Source organism: Pholcus phalangioides, unplaced genomic scaffold, assembly GCF_987345545.1.
Source record: "Pholcus phalangioides strain wild (caught in Gottingen) unplaced genomic scaffold, Ppha-v1.0 ptg000020l_1, whole genome shotgun sequence".
Lineage (NCBI taxonomy): Eukaryota > Metazoa > Arthropoda > Arachnida > Araneae > Pholcidae > Pholcus > Pholcus phalangioides.
Window position 1 is genome coordinate 12,295,762 of NW_028301613.1, and position 17,230 is coordinate 12,312,991.

At 35.6% G+C, this 17,230-nt stretch overlaps 1 protein-coding gene across 1 annotated transcript; it reads left to right on the forward strand.

The window, feature by feature from the left end:
• Positions 1 to 406: 406 nt before the first annotated feature.
• Ccm3 (programmed cell death protein 10 Ccm3) lies at positions 407 to 16,172 on the forward strand. Its single transcript, XM_089248443.1, has 7 exons — positions 407 to 780; positions 5,255 to 5,308; positions 6,880 to 7,003; positions 8,743 to 8,869; positions 10,140 to 10,221; positions 12,284 to 12,366; positions 15,332 to 16,172. Exons 1-7 carry the CDS (start codon positions 709 to 711, stop codon positions 15,414 to 15,416), a joined length of 627 nt encoding a protein of 208 aa, XP_089104569.1. The 5' UTR covers positions 407 to 708; the 3' UTR covers positions 15,417 to 16,172.
• Positions 16,173 to 17,230: the final 1,058 nt, after the last annotated feature.

Sequence of the window (17,230 nt, forward strand, 5' to 3'; positions counted from 1 at the left end):
TGGGGGCGGCAAAATCCTAGTTACGACACTTGACTACATTTCATCATCGATAGATGGCGGTATATTTTTGAAATCTGTGCTTCCCTTAGAGGAGAAATATACTATTCCTATAGTATAGTATATAATATACTTATATTTCTTCTCGATTGTGCTTCCCCCAATATATTCGACCACGAGCCGCACTGAATAAAAGCAAAATTGGCTTCGTTAAAAATACGTGAAAAACCAGAACATTTTTTCAAAAAAGTCGGGACAGTCAGAAAAACATAAAAAAAAACCAAAAAAAAAACAAACCAGGACTGTCCCGGATATATTCATGATGTATGGTCACACCATAAAGTAGGGCTTTACCCTGCACTGCCACGAAACGAAAAAGAAAGAAAAAAACTGTTACTTTCACTCCCGTATATTTTTTTATTTCCTTTTAATTAGTGTTGTTGTGGATGTGGTATGCTATCGCGGAAAAGTGTTTTTTTCATTTTTGTTTGCGTTTTACTATAATTTATTATGTTATTTGGGATTTTCGACAGTTGGGAAAATAATTAAACTCGTTTAGGAGCACGTGTGTGATAACAACAATAACAGTTAGTTATTATTAGTAGTGTAGTGAGGGGGGAAGGACACAAAACGCGCTCTCTGGAGTGTGAAGTAGTTAATAGTGAGAATTATTGTTATTTTCCTCGAGTTTCCTAATAGGATCTTTTAAGCATGAAAATGGGAGAGGACTCTCCTGTCTCGGCGCTCGTGCTGCCTATTTTGGTGGGACCCATCTTGGAAAAGGTAAAATATTACGTCCTTTTTTACACTGTGAAAGTTGTATATATATGTGTTATATCATGTTTAAGCTCGTTTATAAATTCAATTACTTACAGGGTGTATGTAATTGAACTGATACTTCTCCGAGCGCCATATGGAGCTCGATATAACAACGGAAATAACACTAACCTTGTTAGAAGGGTGACTAATGACAATGTGGGAAGAAGGACTCCATGAAAAATTTTTGTTCCTAACACTGCCAATGGGGGGAAAATACAGCTCTGTGTGGTTGTGTGTTTAGATTTAAAATGTTGTGGCACAAACGCGAGCCAGTCTCCCATTTGGAAACGTCTCTCCGCTGAAAGCAGGCGAACCTTCAACACGATACTTAAATAACATGAAATCCAAGCATTTCCCAACTTCTCTTCGAAATATGGAAGACAGGTGGTTCACCAGCAAGAACGCAAAACAATTGCAACTCTGACAATATACGTACGTTAGAGCCATAAATGTTTACACATAACACATCCTGGCATGTGATTGATTTGTGTTAGAAATTCTGTAGAGGAATGTGTGTGAGGTTCACGTATGGTAATGCAAGTTGTAATGTCAAAAGTAGTTGCAAATCACATTACTCACCATGGCAATGTTTCCTGCCACTAATCTGGTCTAGAAGAAATCTCTGCGATGGGATAAGTCCAGCAGTAGAGTTCTGGAGTTCAGTCGCCATGGTGACCTTAGGATTTGTTAAGCCCTGGCCTATGTTTGCAGTTAATTTGCATTTTGAATTCTTTTACTTGAGCTTCATAAAAACTCCTGGCCATGTAGATTAAAACAGCACCACATTTCCCTTCCCCCTATCGGCAATGTTTGAAACTACAGTATGTTTTGGTGTTTTTTTCACAGAACCCTTCTTTCCAGATGCCCTGTATTTGCCACATTCTCACAAACTTTTCTTTCAAACCAAGCACAACTCTGATCCTATCGCCATGGGCAATTTACTATCGAGTGAGTTGTGCTAGAAGTGTGAATGTGTGTGTGTACCTAAACAGTGCATCTAGTGTTGTCTGATTTTTTAATGCAGCCATCTGCATTTCAAATTGTAAGTGAAATATAATTATTATTTGTATCGTTGTAAGCCTGTTGCTGTGTCTGGTGAGACTTTTAACTGAGAGATCGGCTTGCATTTGCACCTCAAAGTTGAGAATCACAGAAAATTAACTTCGGTTGACCCACCATTGTGGGGCCGGTGGGGTTCATTCTCACTAACTGCAAGTGTTGCTTTAAATGTTCCATAACTAATGGAAACAATGACAATTTTAATTGCATTTTGTTTTCTTTGAAACAATCTCATCCAGAGTAGCTGCCATAAAATTTGGTGCTCGACTGTACAAGTTATCAAAATAAATTTCAGTATCATCGTGCATATTGTATCTAACAATTGAATAGGCAAATCTGTCAGAATACATGCATGGCATCCAGGGCTGCAACTATGGTTTGGTTAGCCGGGGCATGGACACATTTTGGCGCCACCTTTTAATGGAAAGGTTAAAGGGTGAAATTTGTGCGCCTTCTGATCCAACGGCTGGGGCACCAGACCCACCTGCTTTCCCCAAGTTGCATCCCTGATGGTATCTACACATCCTTTGAACAGAGGCAGGTTTTGTTTTTTTAATTGTTTTGCCGTCTTTCTCCTGTTCTGATCTTCTTGACTACTCATTCTTCAGATTTACCACTCTGTGACCTGCTTAGCCACCACTTACATGCTTGCACATTTTCTTGATCATTCTTTAGGTCACTCATTGACCTGATCCTCCACTCTTAGGGTCACTCTTTTAGTCATTCGCATGCCTCCCTTACATTATTTGAAACTAACCGCATTAAATTATTTAAAAGTAAAAAAATTATATAATTTGAACAGTTTTTTGTAATCAAATAAAGAGCATAATATTGATGTTAAGCTCCCACAAAAATGTAGTGATTGTTGACTGCAATTATTCTGCAATGTTAGAGATGTAAAATTCTCGAGAATAATCATGTAGGATTTTCTATTGTAATTAACTTGAGAATATTCTTAGAAGTTCTTGATGAGAATATTATCCTGTTATTTATAATATAGTTATATATAATATCCTTGAGAATATTCTCTGGAAGGACTACTTTTATAAATTACTGGGGAATATTATCGAAACTTAAATATTATTAATAACTTGAGAATTGTTCTCAAGTTAATAATAGTCCTTACAGACTCGAATATTCTCTTCGATGAGAGTATTCTCCAGTTATACAAGTTCTTCCATAGAGTATTCTCCAGTTATACAAGTTCTTCCATAGAGTATTCTCCAGTTATACAAGTTCTTCCATAGAGTATTCTCCAGTTATACAAGTCCTTACATAGAGTATTCTCAAGAATATATGTAATAACATGTATTATAATAAATCCTCTATAAATAACGTGAGAGTAAGTCATTATTTTCAATAAGAATATTCTCTAGTAATTTACAGTAGTCCTTCGAGAGAATATTCTATGTCCCCGTCTCTTTTGCCGTCAAGAGGACGGGAATACTAAAGTTTGTTGCCCACAATATTGAAGTTTGAAAGCAAGAAAATTATTCCAATAGGGCTGAATGGCTGAAATTGAACTTTTAAAGAAATATGAGTGATACAGAATTTAAGTGTATGTACATTGAATAGGGATACGTAAATTTCGTATTTACCAAATAACCGCAATAAATGCGAAATTTGTCAATTTTGACGAATAAATGTAAAAATTTGAATTTTTACCACTTTTCTGCAAAATTTCAATAATTTAAATTTTATCGTTAATTCTTCCATGTTTCCAAGCTATAATTGATTCCTTAAAAAAATTCAAAACATAAAGGATCTAGTATCAGATTCAACGTGTTACATGACTGCGTGCTTCAAATTATTAAAAACACTTCTTGGTGACAACATTTTGTACTATCAATGCTGCTGCTGAACCAGACATGCACTATCAATGCTGGGTGCATAAAGTGAATCTTGTGGGTGACGCATTCATTAAAGAATTGAAAAAATTTAATTCTGTTGTCGCCAAGACAAAATAACCTTTTTGCAATCAAGAAAAATGAGCAGTGTTTATTTAAGCTACCAAAAAGGAAAAAAAGTATCACTGTATAAGTAATCTATTACTGGCAGCAGAATTTGTGGTTCAAAGGTGTTGTTCATCTGAGCGAATATCACATATTGCTGCTTTGCTCAATAAATATGAAGACGATTACTCCAGCATAAGTTTCTTAAAAATAAGTTTTGACAATGAAATTCTACCTCCGAAAATACGGGTTCAGTTGACTTTTGAGTTCTGTAAGAAGATTATGTTAATTGACAGTTTGAAAGGACCAAACTTTCCATTCACACGTTTTGTGGAGTAAGTTTGAAATTTGAAATCTTTTGGACTGAAATTTCAAGGACATTTTTATGAGAAAAAAAAAAGACAAATAAGTACAGTAGAGTCTCGCTTATCCGACATAAATGACCCAGCAGAAGGTCGGAGGTGTTAAGGAAAAGCCTATTAAACATCAAACTATACTATGTTATAATTTTGTACATTACGAACCTAATAATCATGTTTACAGCAAAACAACAGAAAACATTAAATGAGAAAATGAACTTATAGTTACAAAATATCTTGAAGTTAAATACAGTACTTGAAAAGTTGTCCTGTGATAATTAAATTTTTTTTTTTTTAAATCATAGCCTGCTTTCTTGAGGAGTGCCATTTCTTTGCTGTCAAATCTCACCATCTTTTCAGCATCATTATGTCGATTTTTGTAGCTGCTTCTTGTTGCTCAATGTATTTAATTGCAGTTTCTGGAGCCTTAACTCTGTCATTAAGTGAAATTCTGAAAGCTTAACAGTTGGTGCTTGATCTTTTTTTTTGTGGTGAGTTGTCGGATAATACAGAAGTTTGGATAAACGGAACTCTACTGTATGTTGGAATTGATGAACGCCATAGTATTCTGCTGAAGATACAGCAGCAGAAAAGTGTTAAAATTAATAGACTTTACACATGACATCCAACCAGTGTCATCTTAATGCATGGGTCCGACCGAGCACGGCCGAGAAACCTCAAATGCAGAGGGGCCTCATGAAAATGAGATCTGGTTCAAATTATCGAGAGTAAGCATTTATAGCAAGTTGGTGTGAGGGGGGCCTCAAAGCCATCATTGGGGGGTGATTATGCCAAAAATAGCTTTGTTTTAAATATCAGGCAATGAAAACTGATTTATATTTCATAATATAAACAAAATTAGTAAAAAACATTTCATTATTCACAAGAAAAATGAGTATTCTAGATCATTCTCCAATTTTTACATCCAGGAGAATATTCTCACCTCGCATCTCTATACAATGTATATTTCAAAAAAAATTGCAGCATTAAAACTCTTTTTGGAAACTAACATTCCTTATAGTATGCTCATGTTTAATTTCATTAATTTTTTTTTTTTTTTTTTTGCAGCTAGAGAAGAAAGATGTCACTGCAGCCCAAACTTTAAAGTCAGCTGCTTCAAAGGTAAATGAATGCTTGATTACCTCCAAACTACATCAAATTACTCATTAAGGGATTGATGTGCACCCATTGAATGATTTTCACAGCCTTTCCCCAATTAACAAAGTAACACTGTTTCTATGAGCTAGTCTAGAACAGTATGCCATTTCTTTGAATGTCTTCCTCATGTATGGACTGATTTTTTTTAAGGGGAGATGTGACTCTCAGTTGTTCATATAAAGTACCAATGACCGGATATGCCCAAGCGGAGATGAAGATGAGTTTTGGAAGGAAAATTCACATGCCTCTGGGTAGGAATTTCAGGGCAAGTGCTTTATAGTTAAGCTACGAAGGACAGACTTCTTCTTACCTTAGAGCAGGAGCTCTTAACCTATGTGGTCACAACCCAAACCTTGGTAGCACAGGCTTCCAAGATGGGTCACTCGAATCCACTAACGGCCAGGGTTTCTTGAGCTGTGGGTCATGACCCAAACTTGATTCACAGGGGCTTCTAACATGGGTTGTGCAAATTCACTTACAGCCAGGGATTCTTGAGCTATGGATCAGGCTCCAAACTTTATTCGCAAGGGTTTGACGGGTCATACAGCCGCTGTGGTGGTCGAGTGGTTATAGTGACGGACTCACGATGCGAGGATCCGGGTTCGAACCCCACAGTGGTGGTCGGCTGAAGTTGGTTTTCTGTGATTCCCAACTTTAAGGCGCGAATGCGAGTCGATCTCCCCATTAAAAAGTCTCGCCACAGAGAGCAACAGGCCTACAACGTTACAAATATTCAATCATTACACTTCACTCACAATTTGAAGTATAGATGGCAGCACTGAAATATCATACACAACACTAGCTACACACTCAGACTGTTAGGTGTACACACACACTCACTTTGTTCCAGACTCTGCCACGAAGCTGGGCTGGAAGAGATCTCGGCAACGGGATAAGTCCGGTGGCAGAGAACCTGGTGTTCATTCATTCATTCAGGGGTCATACAAAATTCCGTTACAGCCAGGGATTTTTGAGCTCTGGACCATTACATAAACTTGATTCACTGGGGCTTCTGACATGGGTTGTACAAATTCAATTATAGCCAGGAATTTTTGTTGAGCTATGGGTCATGACACAAATTTAATTTGCAGGAGCTTCCAAGAAAAGTTGTACAAATTCATTTATAACTAGAGATTCTTACCCAAGAGGTCATGACTTGAACTTGATTTGCAGTGTGCCTTCCTAGACTAATCATACAAAACCACTTACAGTCCTATTATAAACAAGGGGATTCACTGCTATCTCTAATTTCAAAAGCAGTCCCATGGGTCAGTCTTGAAGCTGATCTTGTTGATTTGAGGTAACTCCTGAAAAAGTTTAAGGAACCCCACCCAGAGTATATGCCTGTGTACCCTGAATAGGGCCATGCATGGACAGCCTCCTCAGAGCCTCATCCAGAGCTATTTGCTGAGATTGGAGGGGATGCCTCTTTATATTTCATTCGTGTTACTGTATATTTTTTACTTTTTGTTTTGATGTACTAGATTGACAATTGAAAAGAAATTTTTGCCTTAATCTTGCATGTATTTTTCAAGGTTGAGATGTCTCATCCTGGCTTCTTGTATGATCTGGTGATGGGTTTGCTGAAACAAGCTGATGTGTCAGTGAACATTGTTGAAGGCCTTCTGAAACTACAGGGTTCTGTTCCAGATTGTGAAGGTATAATAATAATAGTTTACCATAATAATTTCCTGCACACATTCTGCTTATGCAAATTTCACTCATCAACAATGAAAGCTTAACCCTTTAAATGGTTTTAAAATTTTCCTGACCCGCATTATAGTTGCCACATTTGAAATTGCAAAACCTTCATGAACTGCCACATATTTTCAAGAATTTTTTTTTTCTGATTGAGCTGATAACTGCTTGCCCCCCCCCCCCCCAAACAAGAAAATTTACTCTTCCCATCGCTTTTATTTCCCTCACTACAATACAAAAACACCTCCCATGACGTGTGGGGCTTCACAGGAAGAGAGATACTTTTTTTGGGAAAAATATTTTTGTATTTATACTGAGTGCATATCTCTTTGCAGTGCTCAAAGAAGGAGGGGGGGGGGTGGAGAACACACAGTCTATTTTTCTCATGTGCCTTCTCTTATCTAATTTTGAACAAGAGCTGACTCTACCCACTGGCAGATGATTGATTGGGGGGGGGGAAAGAAGAGTGGAAAACATGTTTTACTGCAAAAACAACTTCAACACGTTTTTAGAAGCTGAGATATTTCGTTTGGCTGTAATAAAGCAGGTCAAGATATCTTGGGATTGTTGCTGAAAGGAATGGATGAGGTTGTAACAAAATATATATATATATATATATATTTTGGATTTGCTACTCGTTTACAACATTTACTCTTAAAAAACAATTTACATACAATGCAAAAAAAAAAAAGATTTTTAAGATACTTATTTCTACTCACCCCCTTCCGCAAGAGGAAAAAGTGCCTCAAATAATTTTGCAGCAGTATATTATATATTATCCATACTAAGAAATAACTATTATTCTTTTTCTAATGGATTATATTCAGGAAAACACAGTTAAAGAATGTAGGTCTTGTGAATTAAGTTATTCTGATGCCAAACAGATCAGGTTTTCCTCGTAATAAGAATATACAGGCTGTCCTGCAAATTTTTAGAGATTTTATGAAATCATAAAAAATTGACATTTCGGGATGCTGTTTGCACCCTTACACTTGCAAAGAATCTGATTTTTTTTTACATATGAGAAAGAAATAAAAATTTTCACTGTTGGGTGGCTCCACTTCAACAAAATACATGAAATGCAAAGTACAGATGACTAGATACCAAACAAAGATTGGAAAGAAAAGTTGTGCATTCCTCTGTGGGGAATCAAACCACCAACCTTGCACCTGTTGCTGAGTTAGGAGACTGTCTATTACGCAGTTCAGTTACTACAGAGGTTAAGCTCAGAACCTCTGTAGTTTAATGGTAGAGCACGTGTCTGCAAAGTGCGAGGTTGGTGGTTTGATTCCCCATGGAGGTCTGCCCAATTATCTTTGTTTGGTATCCAGTTATCTGTATTTCATATAATTAGAAGAGAGGTTCATCATTTCTTTCTAAATGCATAGATAATGCATAATCTAAACAGATTATATGGCAAGCATTCATTTTCACTCGATAATGTAAAAATAACACAAATGTTCGATGTGTCCACCACAATATGCAAGAGAAATTTTTGCCAGTTTTAGTGTATAAAAAATGACAATGAAGAAAATGTAAGTGGTTTACCAGATTTTGTTATAAATTATTCAATTTCTACTCCCAAAAGGCTTCCATAACAACCCACATAAGAATTTGCTTCATGCTATCAAATGAATATTTCAGTGTAATTTTTTTTTGTTTTAAATGGATATCATAATGGCAATTTGATGTTATTTTAGAATACAAATCAACTCGTCATGAAGATGCCTTTCAAGAGCTTAATAAGAAAGCATCATCGTTGAAGAAGATACTCAGTCGAATACCCGATGAGATCAACGATAGGAAGACTTTTTTAGAAACAATCAAGTGGGTGTTTTGCTAGATTTTGTTCAGTGCTCATGTTTCACATTGACAATCTATGTTAAATACTTGTAAAATGATTTACTGGTTACTTGCATCGCAAGGAGTTCATATATTCAAATATACTCATAGACAGAAAATCTACATGGCAGCTATAGTTATCAAAACCACTGCAGGGGGTTTCTGGACAGACAAACTTTGTATAGAAAACTAAGAAAATAGGTAGTCTCCACAGAGAGTTAAATCCTGTTCTTCTTTCGTTGAGAAGAGTGTTCCAAGCTTTAACCTAGTGTAAATATAAAGTTTTAAAATACTTGGGAAAAATGATTAATCTCTTCACGAGCACCAAGAAATCTTTGGTGAAGCACAGTTTGGGAACCCTGGGATTAGAGTCATTGTAACCCTTTGGCTCACTCGGGGGCAAACATGAATTTTTGTGTTCCTGCATTGTAAATTTGAATGAACAAAGGGTGAATTTGTCATCCTGGGCATCAAAACACCTGCCTTTCCATAGTTATGGCTCTGTGGTGGAGAAACCAGCACAGAGTGTAGTGTGGTGTCTGTGTAGTGAGATGAATTATTTATGATATTAATATGATATTTTTATACTTTCATTGTTGAAGCTCATACAAAACTATGAAAAAAATAATTTTTTTATAGTTAAGTAAAACTCACCCCCAAAGCATGGTGTGGGGGGGGGGGGAGTAGAACCACACCCCCAAAGGATGTTATGTATTCTAATCTATAATAGTTCTCATGTCAACAAGTCTTAAAATACTTCCGATTAACTTGAACAGGAGTGAAATTGCCACTCATGCAATGGTGAAGCATATTTCTGAGAAAAAGATAGGCATAGCCTTAATCCAAGAACTGTGGAGTGGCTCTGATTCCAACCTGTGAACTTCCAGTAATATTTCTTTATTGTGTGATACTATGGATTGGATTCATAATAACTGGATCTTGCTCTATAACCTGTGTCTCTGAAAACACAGCAGTTTCTATCTATTTGTCAACAACTGCATTGTCTAGGTCTTGAACAACTGCATTGTTGCTCATCGCTTGCAAATGCATTGAACTCTATTCTGCTTGAGTGTCATTAAATTTTCAAAGATAAAAATTTAATCAATATATTATTGTATCTGCAAAGGAGTTTTATTTCACCGTATTACTTATGTCTGAGTTTTTTGTGCGTTTATAATGAGAATGATTTGCCACAACCAGCCATTGTTTAAACCAAGCATTGTGTTCAAGATTTTGTAATTTTTCTGTCTTTCAGAGAGATTGCAAGTGCCATTAAGAAGTTACTTGATGCTGTCAATGAGGTATCGGCCTACATACCTTCTCCTACTGGAAAACAGGTGATCAATTAAACATAACTTGTAGTACATTATAAGGTAGATAATCTCTCTATACCACTTCTTGTTCAAACTGTCACTGGTTTTTAATAGAAAAACTGAACAATTTCTTGAAAAACCATTACTAAATATATCTTTTTGCTTGAAATGCTGTCACTTTTGTGGCAAAAGTAATTTATCTTCCTTCCCAATAAACCATTGAAAAATTATTTTTCCATTGTTTAATAGTGGGATAAAGGAATGACTGTTTCAACTGTTGACAAAACTGGAACCCCTTGCACAGGATGTGGGGGGGGGGGAATGCCCATTTGATTTTTTGATCCTTTCTACTCATCTGTAATGACCGTGAGAGAAACAAGATTAGTTTCAGTGTTTTGGCGAGTGCCAGGGTGTCTTTAGCAGCTTACCAGGTTCTTCAATTTGCAATGAGAGCACTTTGGGGTTAAATTGGGGGAAGGGGGTTCTTAACCTTTTATGTTTCCACAGATCCCGTGCCAATAAATTGAAAGTGACACGGCCCTTTTACAAAATAAGATTCATTGTATAGCAATGTAAAAACAATGATTAATTGATTTCTCACCCAAGCTCATGGACCCTGTGAAATCTCTTTAAGCACCCCTGGTTAAGAACCACTAGGCTAAAGGTTAGTTGGTGCATATCGAAGGTCTCGACTGCTGTTTTTTTCCCCTAACATCTCGATAATTACAAGATGCTGCAAATTGAAACATTTGTGTGATGGAGCTCCAAGGGCAAACTGCTCTATACAGACTAACGCTGCTCTATAAACTGCGACAAGAAACTCTCAATTTAACAGCTAGCAGCACACAATGTTCAATTGAATAATAATAATATGTAGATGCGATATTGCCATTCCAAACACTTTTAGATACTCCCTATGTATAATCACTGAATGAAGTCATCATTTTTCTTTCTAAAAGTAGATTTTAAGAGTTAGAAAGATGACACATAAGCTTTTATTAATCTACATAATACATATTATGCACCAGTGTTGTGACAGTGGTGTTAAATACAATGTTGTGATCCCCATTTCCTCTTTCGAAATATTTAAACTTACTGCATAGACAGATTTCATTCTTTTAATCTGAGAAAAACACTTTTTTCTGCTTTTACCATGTGACACTCATATTATGACACTTGGCTTCTACTTTTTCATACACATGGCAGAAGCTACTACGCCACAACAAATTGGCTTAGGGTAAAAAGTGCCCAGACATTAAAGCATGAAGCAAATTCTATAACATTCCCACAGTTCAGCTAACCAATGAAAATGCAGTATTTTTTAAACATAGGTTCATTGAGAATTTTTGCTCACTTGCTTTTGCAGCTGTTTGTGTGTCAAATCAGCTAGTTTTTGCGGTGCTCATGATTCTTGAACGGGGGATACTTTAAATAATAAAAATATTGATTTACTGCGTGACTCCTGGCTGCAAAGGAGCATGGTGATGGTCAGCTTTTAGTAAGTCCCTTTTGTGTGGGTGTGTGCGGTGATTTAATCTTTTCTTTAATTAATGTAAAATATGTTTATTAATTCATTTAATTTAAATCACCACTCGAATCACAGTTAAATGGCATAACGACATTACATAAATCACTTAACTTCCTTCGAAATGTCATATTCTTTTTAATGAACTAGGCTTCCTTCCCATTTTTATTAGGTGCAAACTATGGGGGGTAAGGGAAAAATTGTTTACATTGAGAAATCATCAACCTTACAGAATATCTGGGCTTGTCAATGCTAAGAGATGTTTAAAGAGGCGAGAGATATCTCCTCAATGCCATTTGAAGGGTTAAAATGTTTTGTATAATAATACTTCTAAATGTGTCTAATTACAGAGTAAGCCATTAAAGTTTTTAATTGTGCACACAGCGTAATGTTTTGAAAATGATTTTAATGTGCATTCATATTTTTGTTTAATATGCTTGTGTCACAGTCCACAATGACAAGTTTCGAGAAGCATATTGCTTATGAAATTTTAATTCGATGAACTGCCACTGTTGTGTTTTTATGAGTTAATTAATATTTTGATGCTCATTTTTTCTGCAGGCTCTGGATCAAAGGAAGAGGGAGTTTGTCAAATTCTCCAAGCGTTTCAGTAATACTCTAAAAGACTTCTTCAGGGAAGGACAGTAAGTTCTTATTTATCAATTAGACTTGACATGAAAAATAACGCTTGCAATGGATTAAAATAATTTAACTGGTTAATCAAAATTTTTAATTGATTGATTAAAAAGTGATCACCAGTTGATGTATTCATTTTGCCCCCATTTTTATACATTGTGGTATTGTGTGCATGGCCCCCACATCCTGGAACAGGGCCCCAACCCAGACTTTTCTATAATGAATTTATAGCATGAAAAAAAACAAAGGAAATGTAGTTATTGTCTTGGGGCCCCAGGGCTTGAGCCATATCAGCCCCACCCTTGTGGGAGCCATGATTGTGTTATACAGTCTGACCACATAACAGTCTGGATTTAACGAGGAATTCAAAAGGAAATCTTTGAAAAATGAGAGAAAATGAAAATTAAATGCAAGAAAACTCACAAAACTATTTGAATTTCTTTCAGTACTCTCGTAAGATGGAGATGGTGCACTTAATGAGGGAGGATTGCCATTCAAATGGTTTGACAAAAAGGATATTACCCCTCTTTATGTTTGTTGTTAATGTGCAGGAACAGCAACACCTCTAGAAAAGGGCGAATGGGCATGGAAGATGAATATAAGAAACTGGCCAGTCAGAACATTAAAAAGTTACTAGTTCAGCCCTAGCACAATTTCCAATACATGGTGTTTGAGCATGACGATAAAATCAGCAAAATTTATCTTTTCCAGTTATTCTTTATTTTCTTTGGGGGGGGGGGGGGTGTTCAAAAGCAAAGTTTTAACTGTCAAAGTTAAACAGGAATCAGAGTTACTAAAATATCAATATAATCTCAAATATACTTGCTATAAGCACTTAATTTCTGAAATTTCATTTTTATTGATTTGAAAAGGGATTTAGCGAGTGACCAGATTTAACGAGCATATAAGCTGGATCCGAGCTCTTTATTATAAGTGGGTCTGACTGCATATGCTATACCATGACTTCTTTTTTTAAAATCTGTGCATACTTTTTTTTTTCATGTTGCTGGAAGAGCTTTTCCAAACCACCAGTTGCAAATTTTGGGATTTTTAATTCATGGCTTAAAAAGAGCATTGCTTGATTCATGGGCTATTCATTCATATGGACATAATTAACAGTAAAGTAATGACAACTGTAGTTTATAAATGGGAATTTGCTGCATTATAGTAAATGCCATATTTCCCCACATTAACCTTAAAAATCAAGAGACCAGATTTTTGAATATTGGAATCTGGTCCATTTTCGACATGCCAGAAAAAACTAGGTTCGATGAGGATCAGAGCAAGCAAAACTTGGCATGTATTTATTGCTCTAACTTAATTATTGTCAGCCTAATAGGAAATACAGATGCTGTATTCTGCATGTTAAAGATTGAAGGATAAGTTCTTGTCCATGAGATTGTCACTTTATTATATTATAATAAAGTGGATCTTTGGTTAACAAGCTTAATTCAATCCACCAATGTTCTTATTATCCAAATCGCTCATATATGTAGAATCAAATTTCCCCATAGGAAATGATGGAAATTCAGATAATTCATTCCACAATTATTCATTCACAAAAATTACTAACAAAAATGACTTCAGTAGATAATACAACATTATAAGCAATTCTATAAATAATACGATAAAATATATATAATATAAATAAAACACCCCATACAATACAATAATGCTCACAAATTAACTTACTCCAAACAAGAGAGAAGAAGACTATTGTTTATAAGACGATTTACGAACCCTTTGTGGTTTGCAAACTTATTCTTTCTGTGTGACTTTAAAAAAGTGGCAAAAGCAAGTGTCATTGGATAGGTTCTTTTTCAAAGATTTTTTTGGAAATAGGGAAATCGTATTGTCATTGGCCAGATTCATTGCTCGCACACTGCTACAGCTTTATTTGGGTGGTTCTTTTCTACAGAGTTTTGCACAGCTTTTTCCTCACATTTTAAACATTTCTCTGATCTCATTCGAAGTAAGAGATTCCTCCTCATTTCTCTTTCTTTCTCAGATGGATCCCATCCATAAGTTCTTGCTGTTGCATGCAATTAAGACCCATCGGTTCATCTACGGTCCTGGTTGTGTTCTACAATTATTTCTTGAATGAATGCACCTCTAGTCCCATAATCTTCCTCAAGGATCACAATTTTGTTGACATGTTAGTTTTTGTCCATGAGTTCATTCAATTTTCTCCTAACAGAATTTAAAAAACTTTGTGTGTACATATGCGTAGTTACAATGCTACAGCTAGTTTTTTTTATCTTAAACAGTCACACTCGCACACATGCTAATTTTTTGAATGAGGCACGCTGACCGTAGACTGTACCACAATTCCACAATACATGTGTTCATGAAAGTGAAAAACCATCAGCTCAGTTGTGATAATGAAAATTAATAAACAAAGTGCAAATTTTTTGCTCGTAATAATCATTGCTCTTTAATCGAAGCAAAATTTTTCAACAATTTTTTACTTGTTAACCGAAGTTCCACTGTATTGTGTTTTGCGAAGCAATTCTCAAAGTTTTTGCTGTGTTTATTCCAATTTTGCACACATGATCAGGGGATTATAAAAATTACTTTGCAGTCTATTTGTTTATCCATTTAAACTCATCTAATCTACAAGAAAGAGTGTGCTTAGTATCCAACATTTTTAATAAACCAAAAATTTTGGTAGCAAATGTGAAGTTCGAACTATCTCAACGTAGTTTGGGTGAAACACAAAGGATTCTAAAATGCAAAGAGACGAGGTACATACAAATCAACCGATTCAATTGATTCTTAGTCCATATATTTAAGAATTTTCTAAAACCAGAGACTAATCTTCCCAGCATGCTGGAAAATATGGACATTCCTGGCATTCTCCCTTGCTATTTCCCAGCATGCTGGCTAATGTGAAAAAATACGGTAAATAATTTTCTAAAAGAAGTTAGAGTTGTTGAATTCGTTATGTGCATTGTTTTTTCTTTGTCATTTCAGATCACAGGCGGTTTTCCTAAGCGCCATCTGCTTAATCCACCAGACTAACCTAATCATGGTTACCGTTAAACAGAAGTGCGACTGAGAAAAAGACATTCTACATATACATACACGTATATATGTACTCTCTCTGCAAGTGTATCTCTTTAATGACCAGTCATATGAAGTTTCTGAAAATGTTGACTTTGCATTATTTCTAATCTGCATGCTTTTCATTCTTAATCATCTCTTGGTTTAAAAACAAAATGGGCAAACTTTTGGTTTATGGGAGGGGAAAAAAAAAGAATTGTGTAATCTTGTTATTGTTGTCGTGATACAGAACTTGTAGAGCTGTTACTCACGTGACTAATATGATTCTTAGTCTATAGTGTGCTAATCCAGGTGTCGAATGTATATTTTTCAGGGTTGATGAAGAAAATGTTTCCTTTATATACATAAATCTATATATTACACAAATACAAAATCTGTCCTAGATGTAATGAGGATGATTATATAAGAAACAAAGAAAAAAATTTGTTTAACAAGCTATGCAATTACAATTTGTCTCCCTTAAAATAAGCTCATTGTGACTGAATATGGCAATTTTAACATTGTTTGCTGTTTTACTCAGCAGTGAAAGAAGTCTCCTGACATAATTTGAATCCTTCATAGATAATTTTCAACTGATCTGGAATGATGTCTCTTCAGCTGGATAATGACAAGGAATAAAAGAGGATACAGCACACAAAGCCAAGTCATGATGCAGAATAAATTTCTGTCACAATAAATGACTTTGTGTGTGACTTTCCTCACGGGGCCGTCATTTCAACTTCTTCCGGGGGGGGGGGGGCAAATCACATGTACTCAATGTATGTATATATATATATATATATATCATTTTTAGTGTATTTTCAAAATCCAGGCGCCCCCCCCCCCTTAAATGACAGGCCTGTTTCCTCAGTGCTTTTTTCATAGTCCACTTATTTTAAATTGGCAAAGTAGACTCTTCAAGAAGAGTTTGGTTTCTAAAGTTTTGGTGTGCCATGAAACTGACTGGAGCGAAATGGACAGTTGCTCTCCAGGACAGCAAATTTTGTGGGAAATAAAACAAAACACCTTCATAAAATAGACTTTTATATGAATAAGGTGGAAAAATAAATTTAGTTTGTCCTGCCTTGACATCTGGTTACAGTCCGCATCACATGTTTCTCACCTGCCATCACAGCTGTTTCTGAAGCTTGTCTCCTAGATGCTGGTTCTTCACAGCTGTTTCTTAAATTTCTGTCTCTCACAGATTTGTTTATCAAACTTTGGTCTTTCACAGCCTTGCTTATCATAAGCCAGAATGTGTGTGTCTGTCTTTCTTTCTTAGCTGTTTGTCTCTCAAAGCTCTGAAGATCTGTTTGTCAGACACTGGAGTACATGCAGCTGGAATATTTAATTCTCAGTCTAACCATTATGATAAAACAATAGTTACGTATCATTGACTCTGACAATGTTTTGTTCAGTCTTATTCAAGTTTAAAAACAAGGCTTCGCGCAATATAATCTTAATGAAAGACCTTGAAGCCTCACTTGAAAAGGCATTCCTTTTGGAACGATTAAAAAGATTAAAAATGCGTAGGCAGCTGCAACAAGGATTCAAAAAAAATCTCAAGAGAAGAGAATACTACTTCTTTTCCTTTGCTGTGACAAGTGGTATGATATATTTCAGCATTTTGCAACCTATAGTCTGAAAGCAGACTTGGTTATTTTAATTCTAACTAAAATGAAAAATGTGTTTTTTTTTATTGATATGAGTAATATTCTTATGGGTTCAAATAAAAATTAGACCGCCATACTTAAGGTAACCATATCTAATTGAAGAAAATGCTAGAAAAATCATATTAAATGTGAAGTAAGTTGTAATCAAAAAATGCAA

Excerpts from the sequence above, each read along its gene's own strand:
- Ccm3 (XM_089248443.1), top strand. The coding sequence starts at position 709 with ATGAAAATGGGAGAGGACTCTCCTGTCTCGGCGCTCGTGCTGCCTATT. Across the intron at positions 7,004-8,742 it reads TTCTGTTCCAGATTGTGAAG|AATACAAATCAACTCGTCAT; the intron begins GTATAATAATAA and ends ATGTTATTTTAG. Across the intron at positions 10,222-12,283 it reads CTTCTCCTACTGGAAAACAG|GCTCTGGATCAAAGGAAGAG; the intron begins GTGATCAATTAA and ends TTTTTTCTGCAG.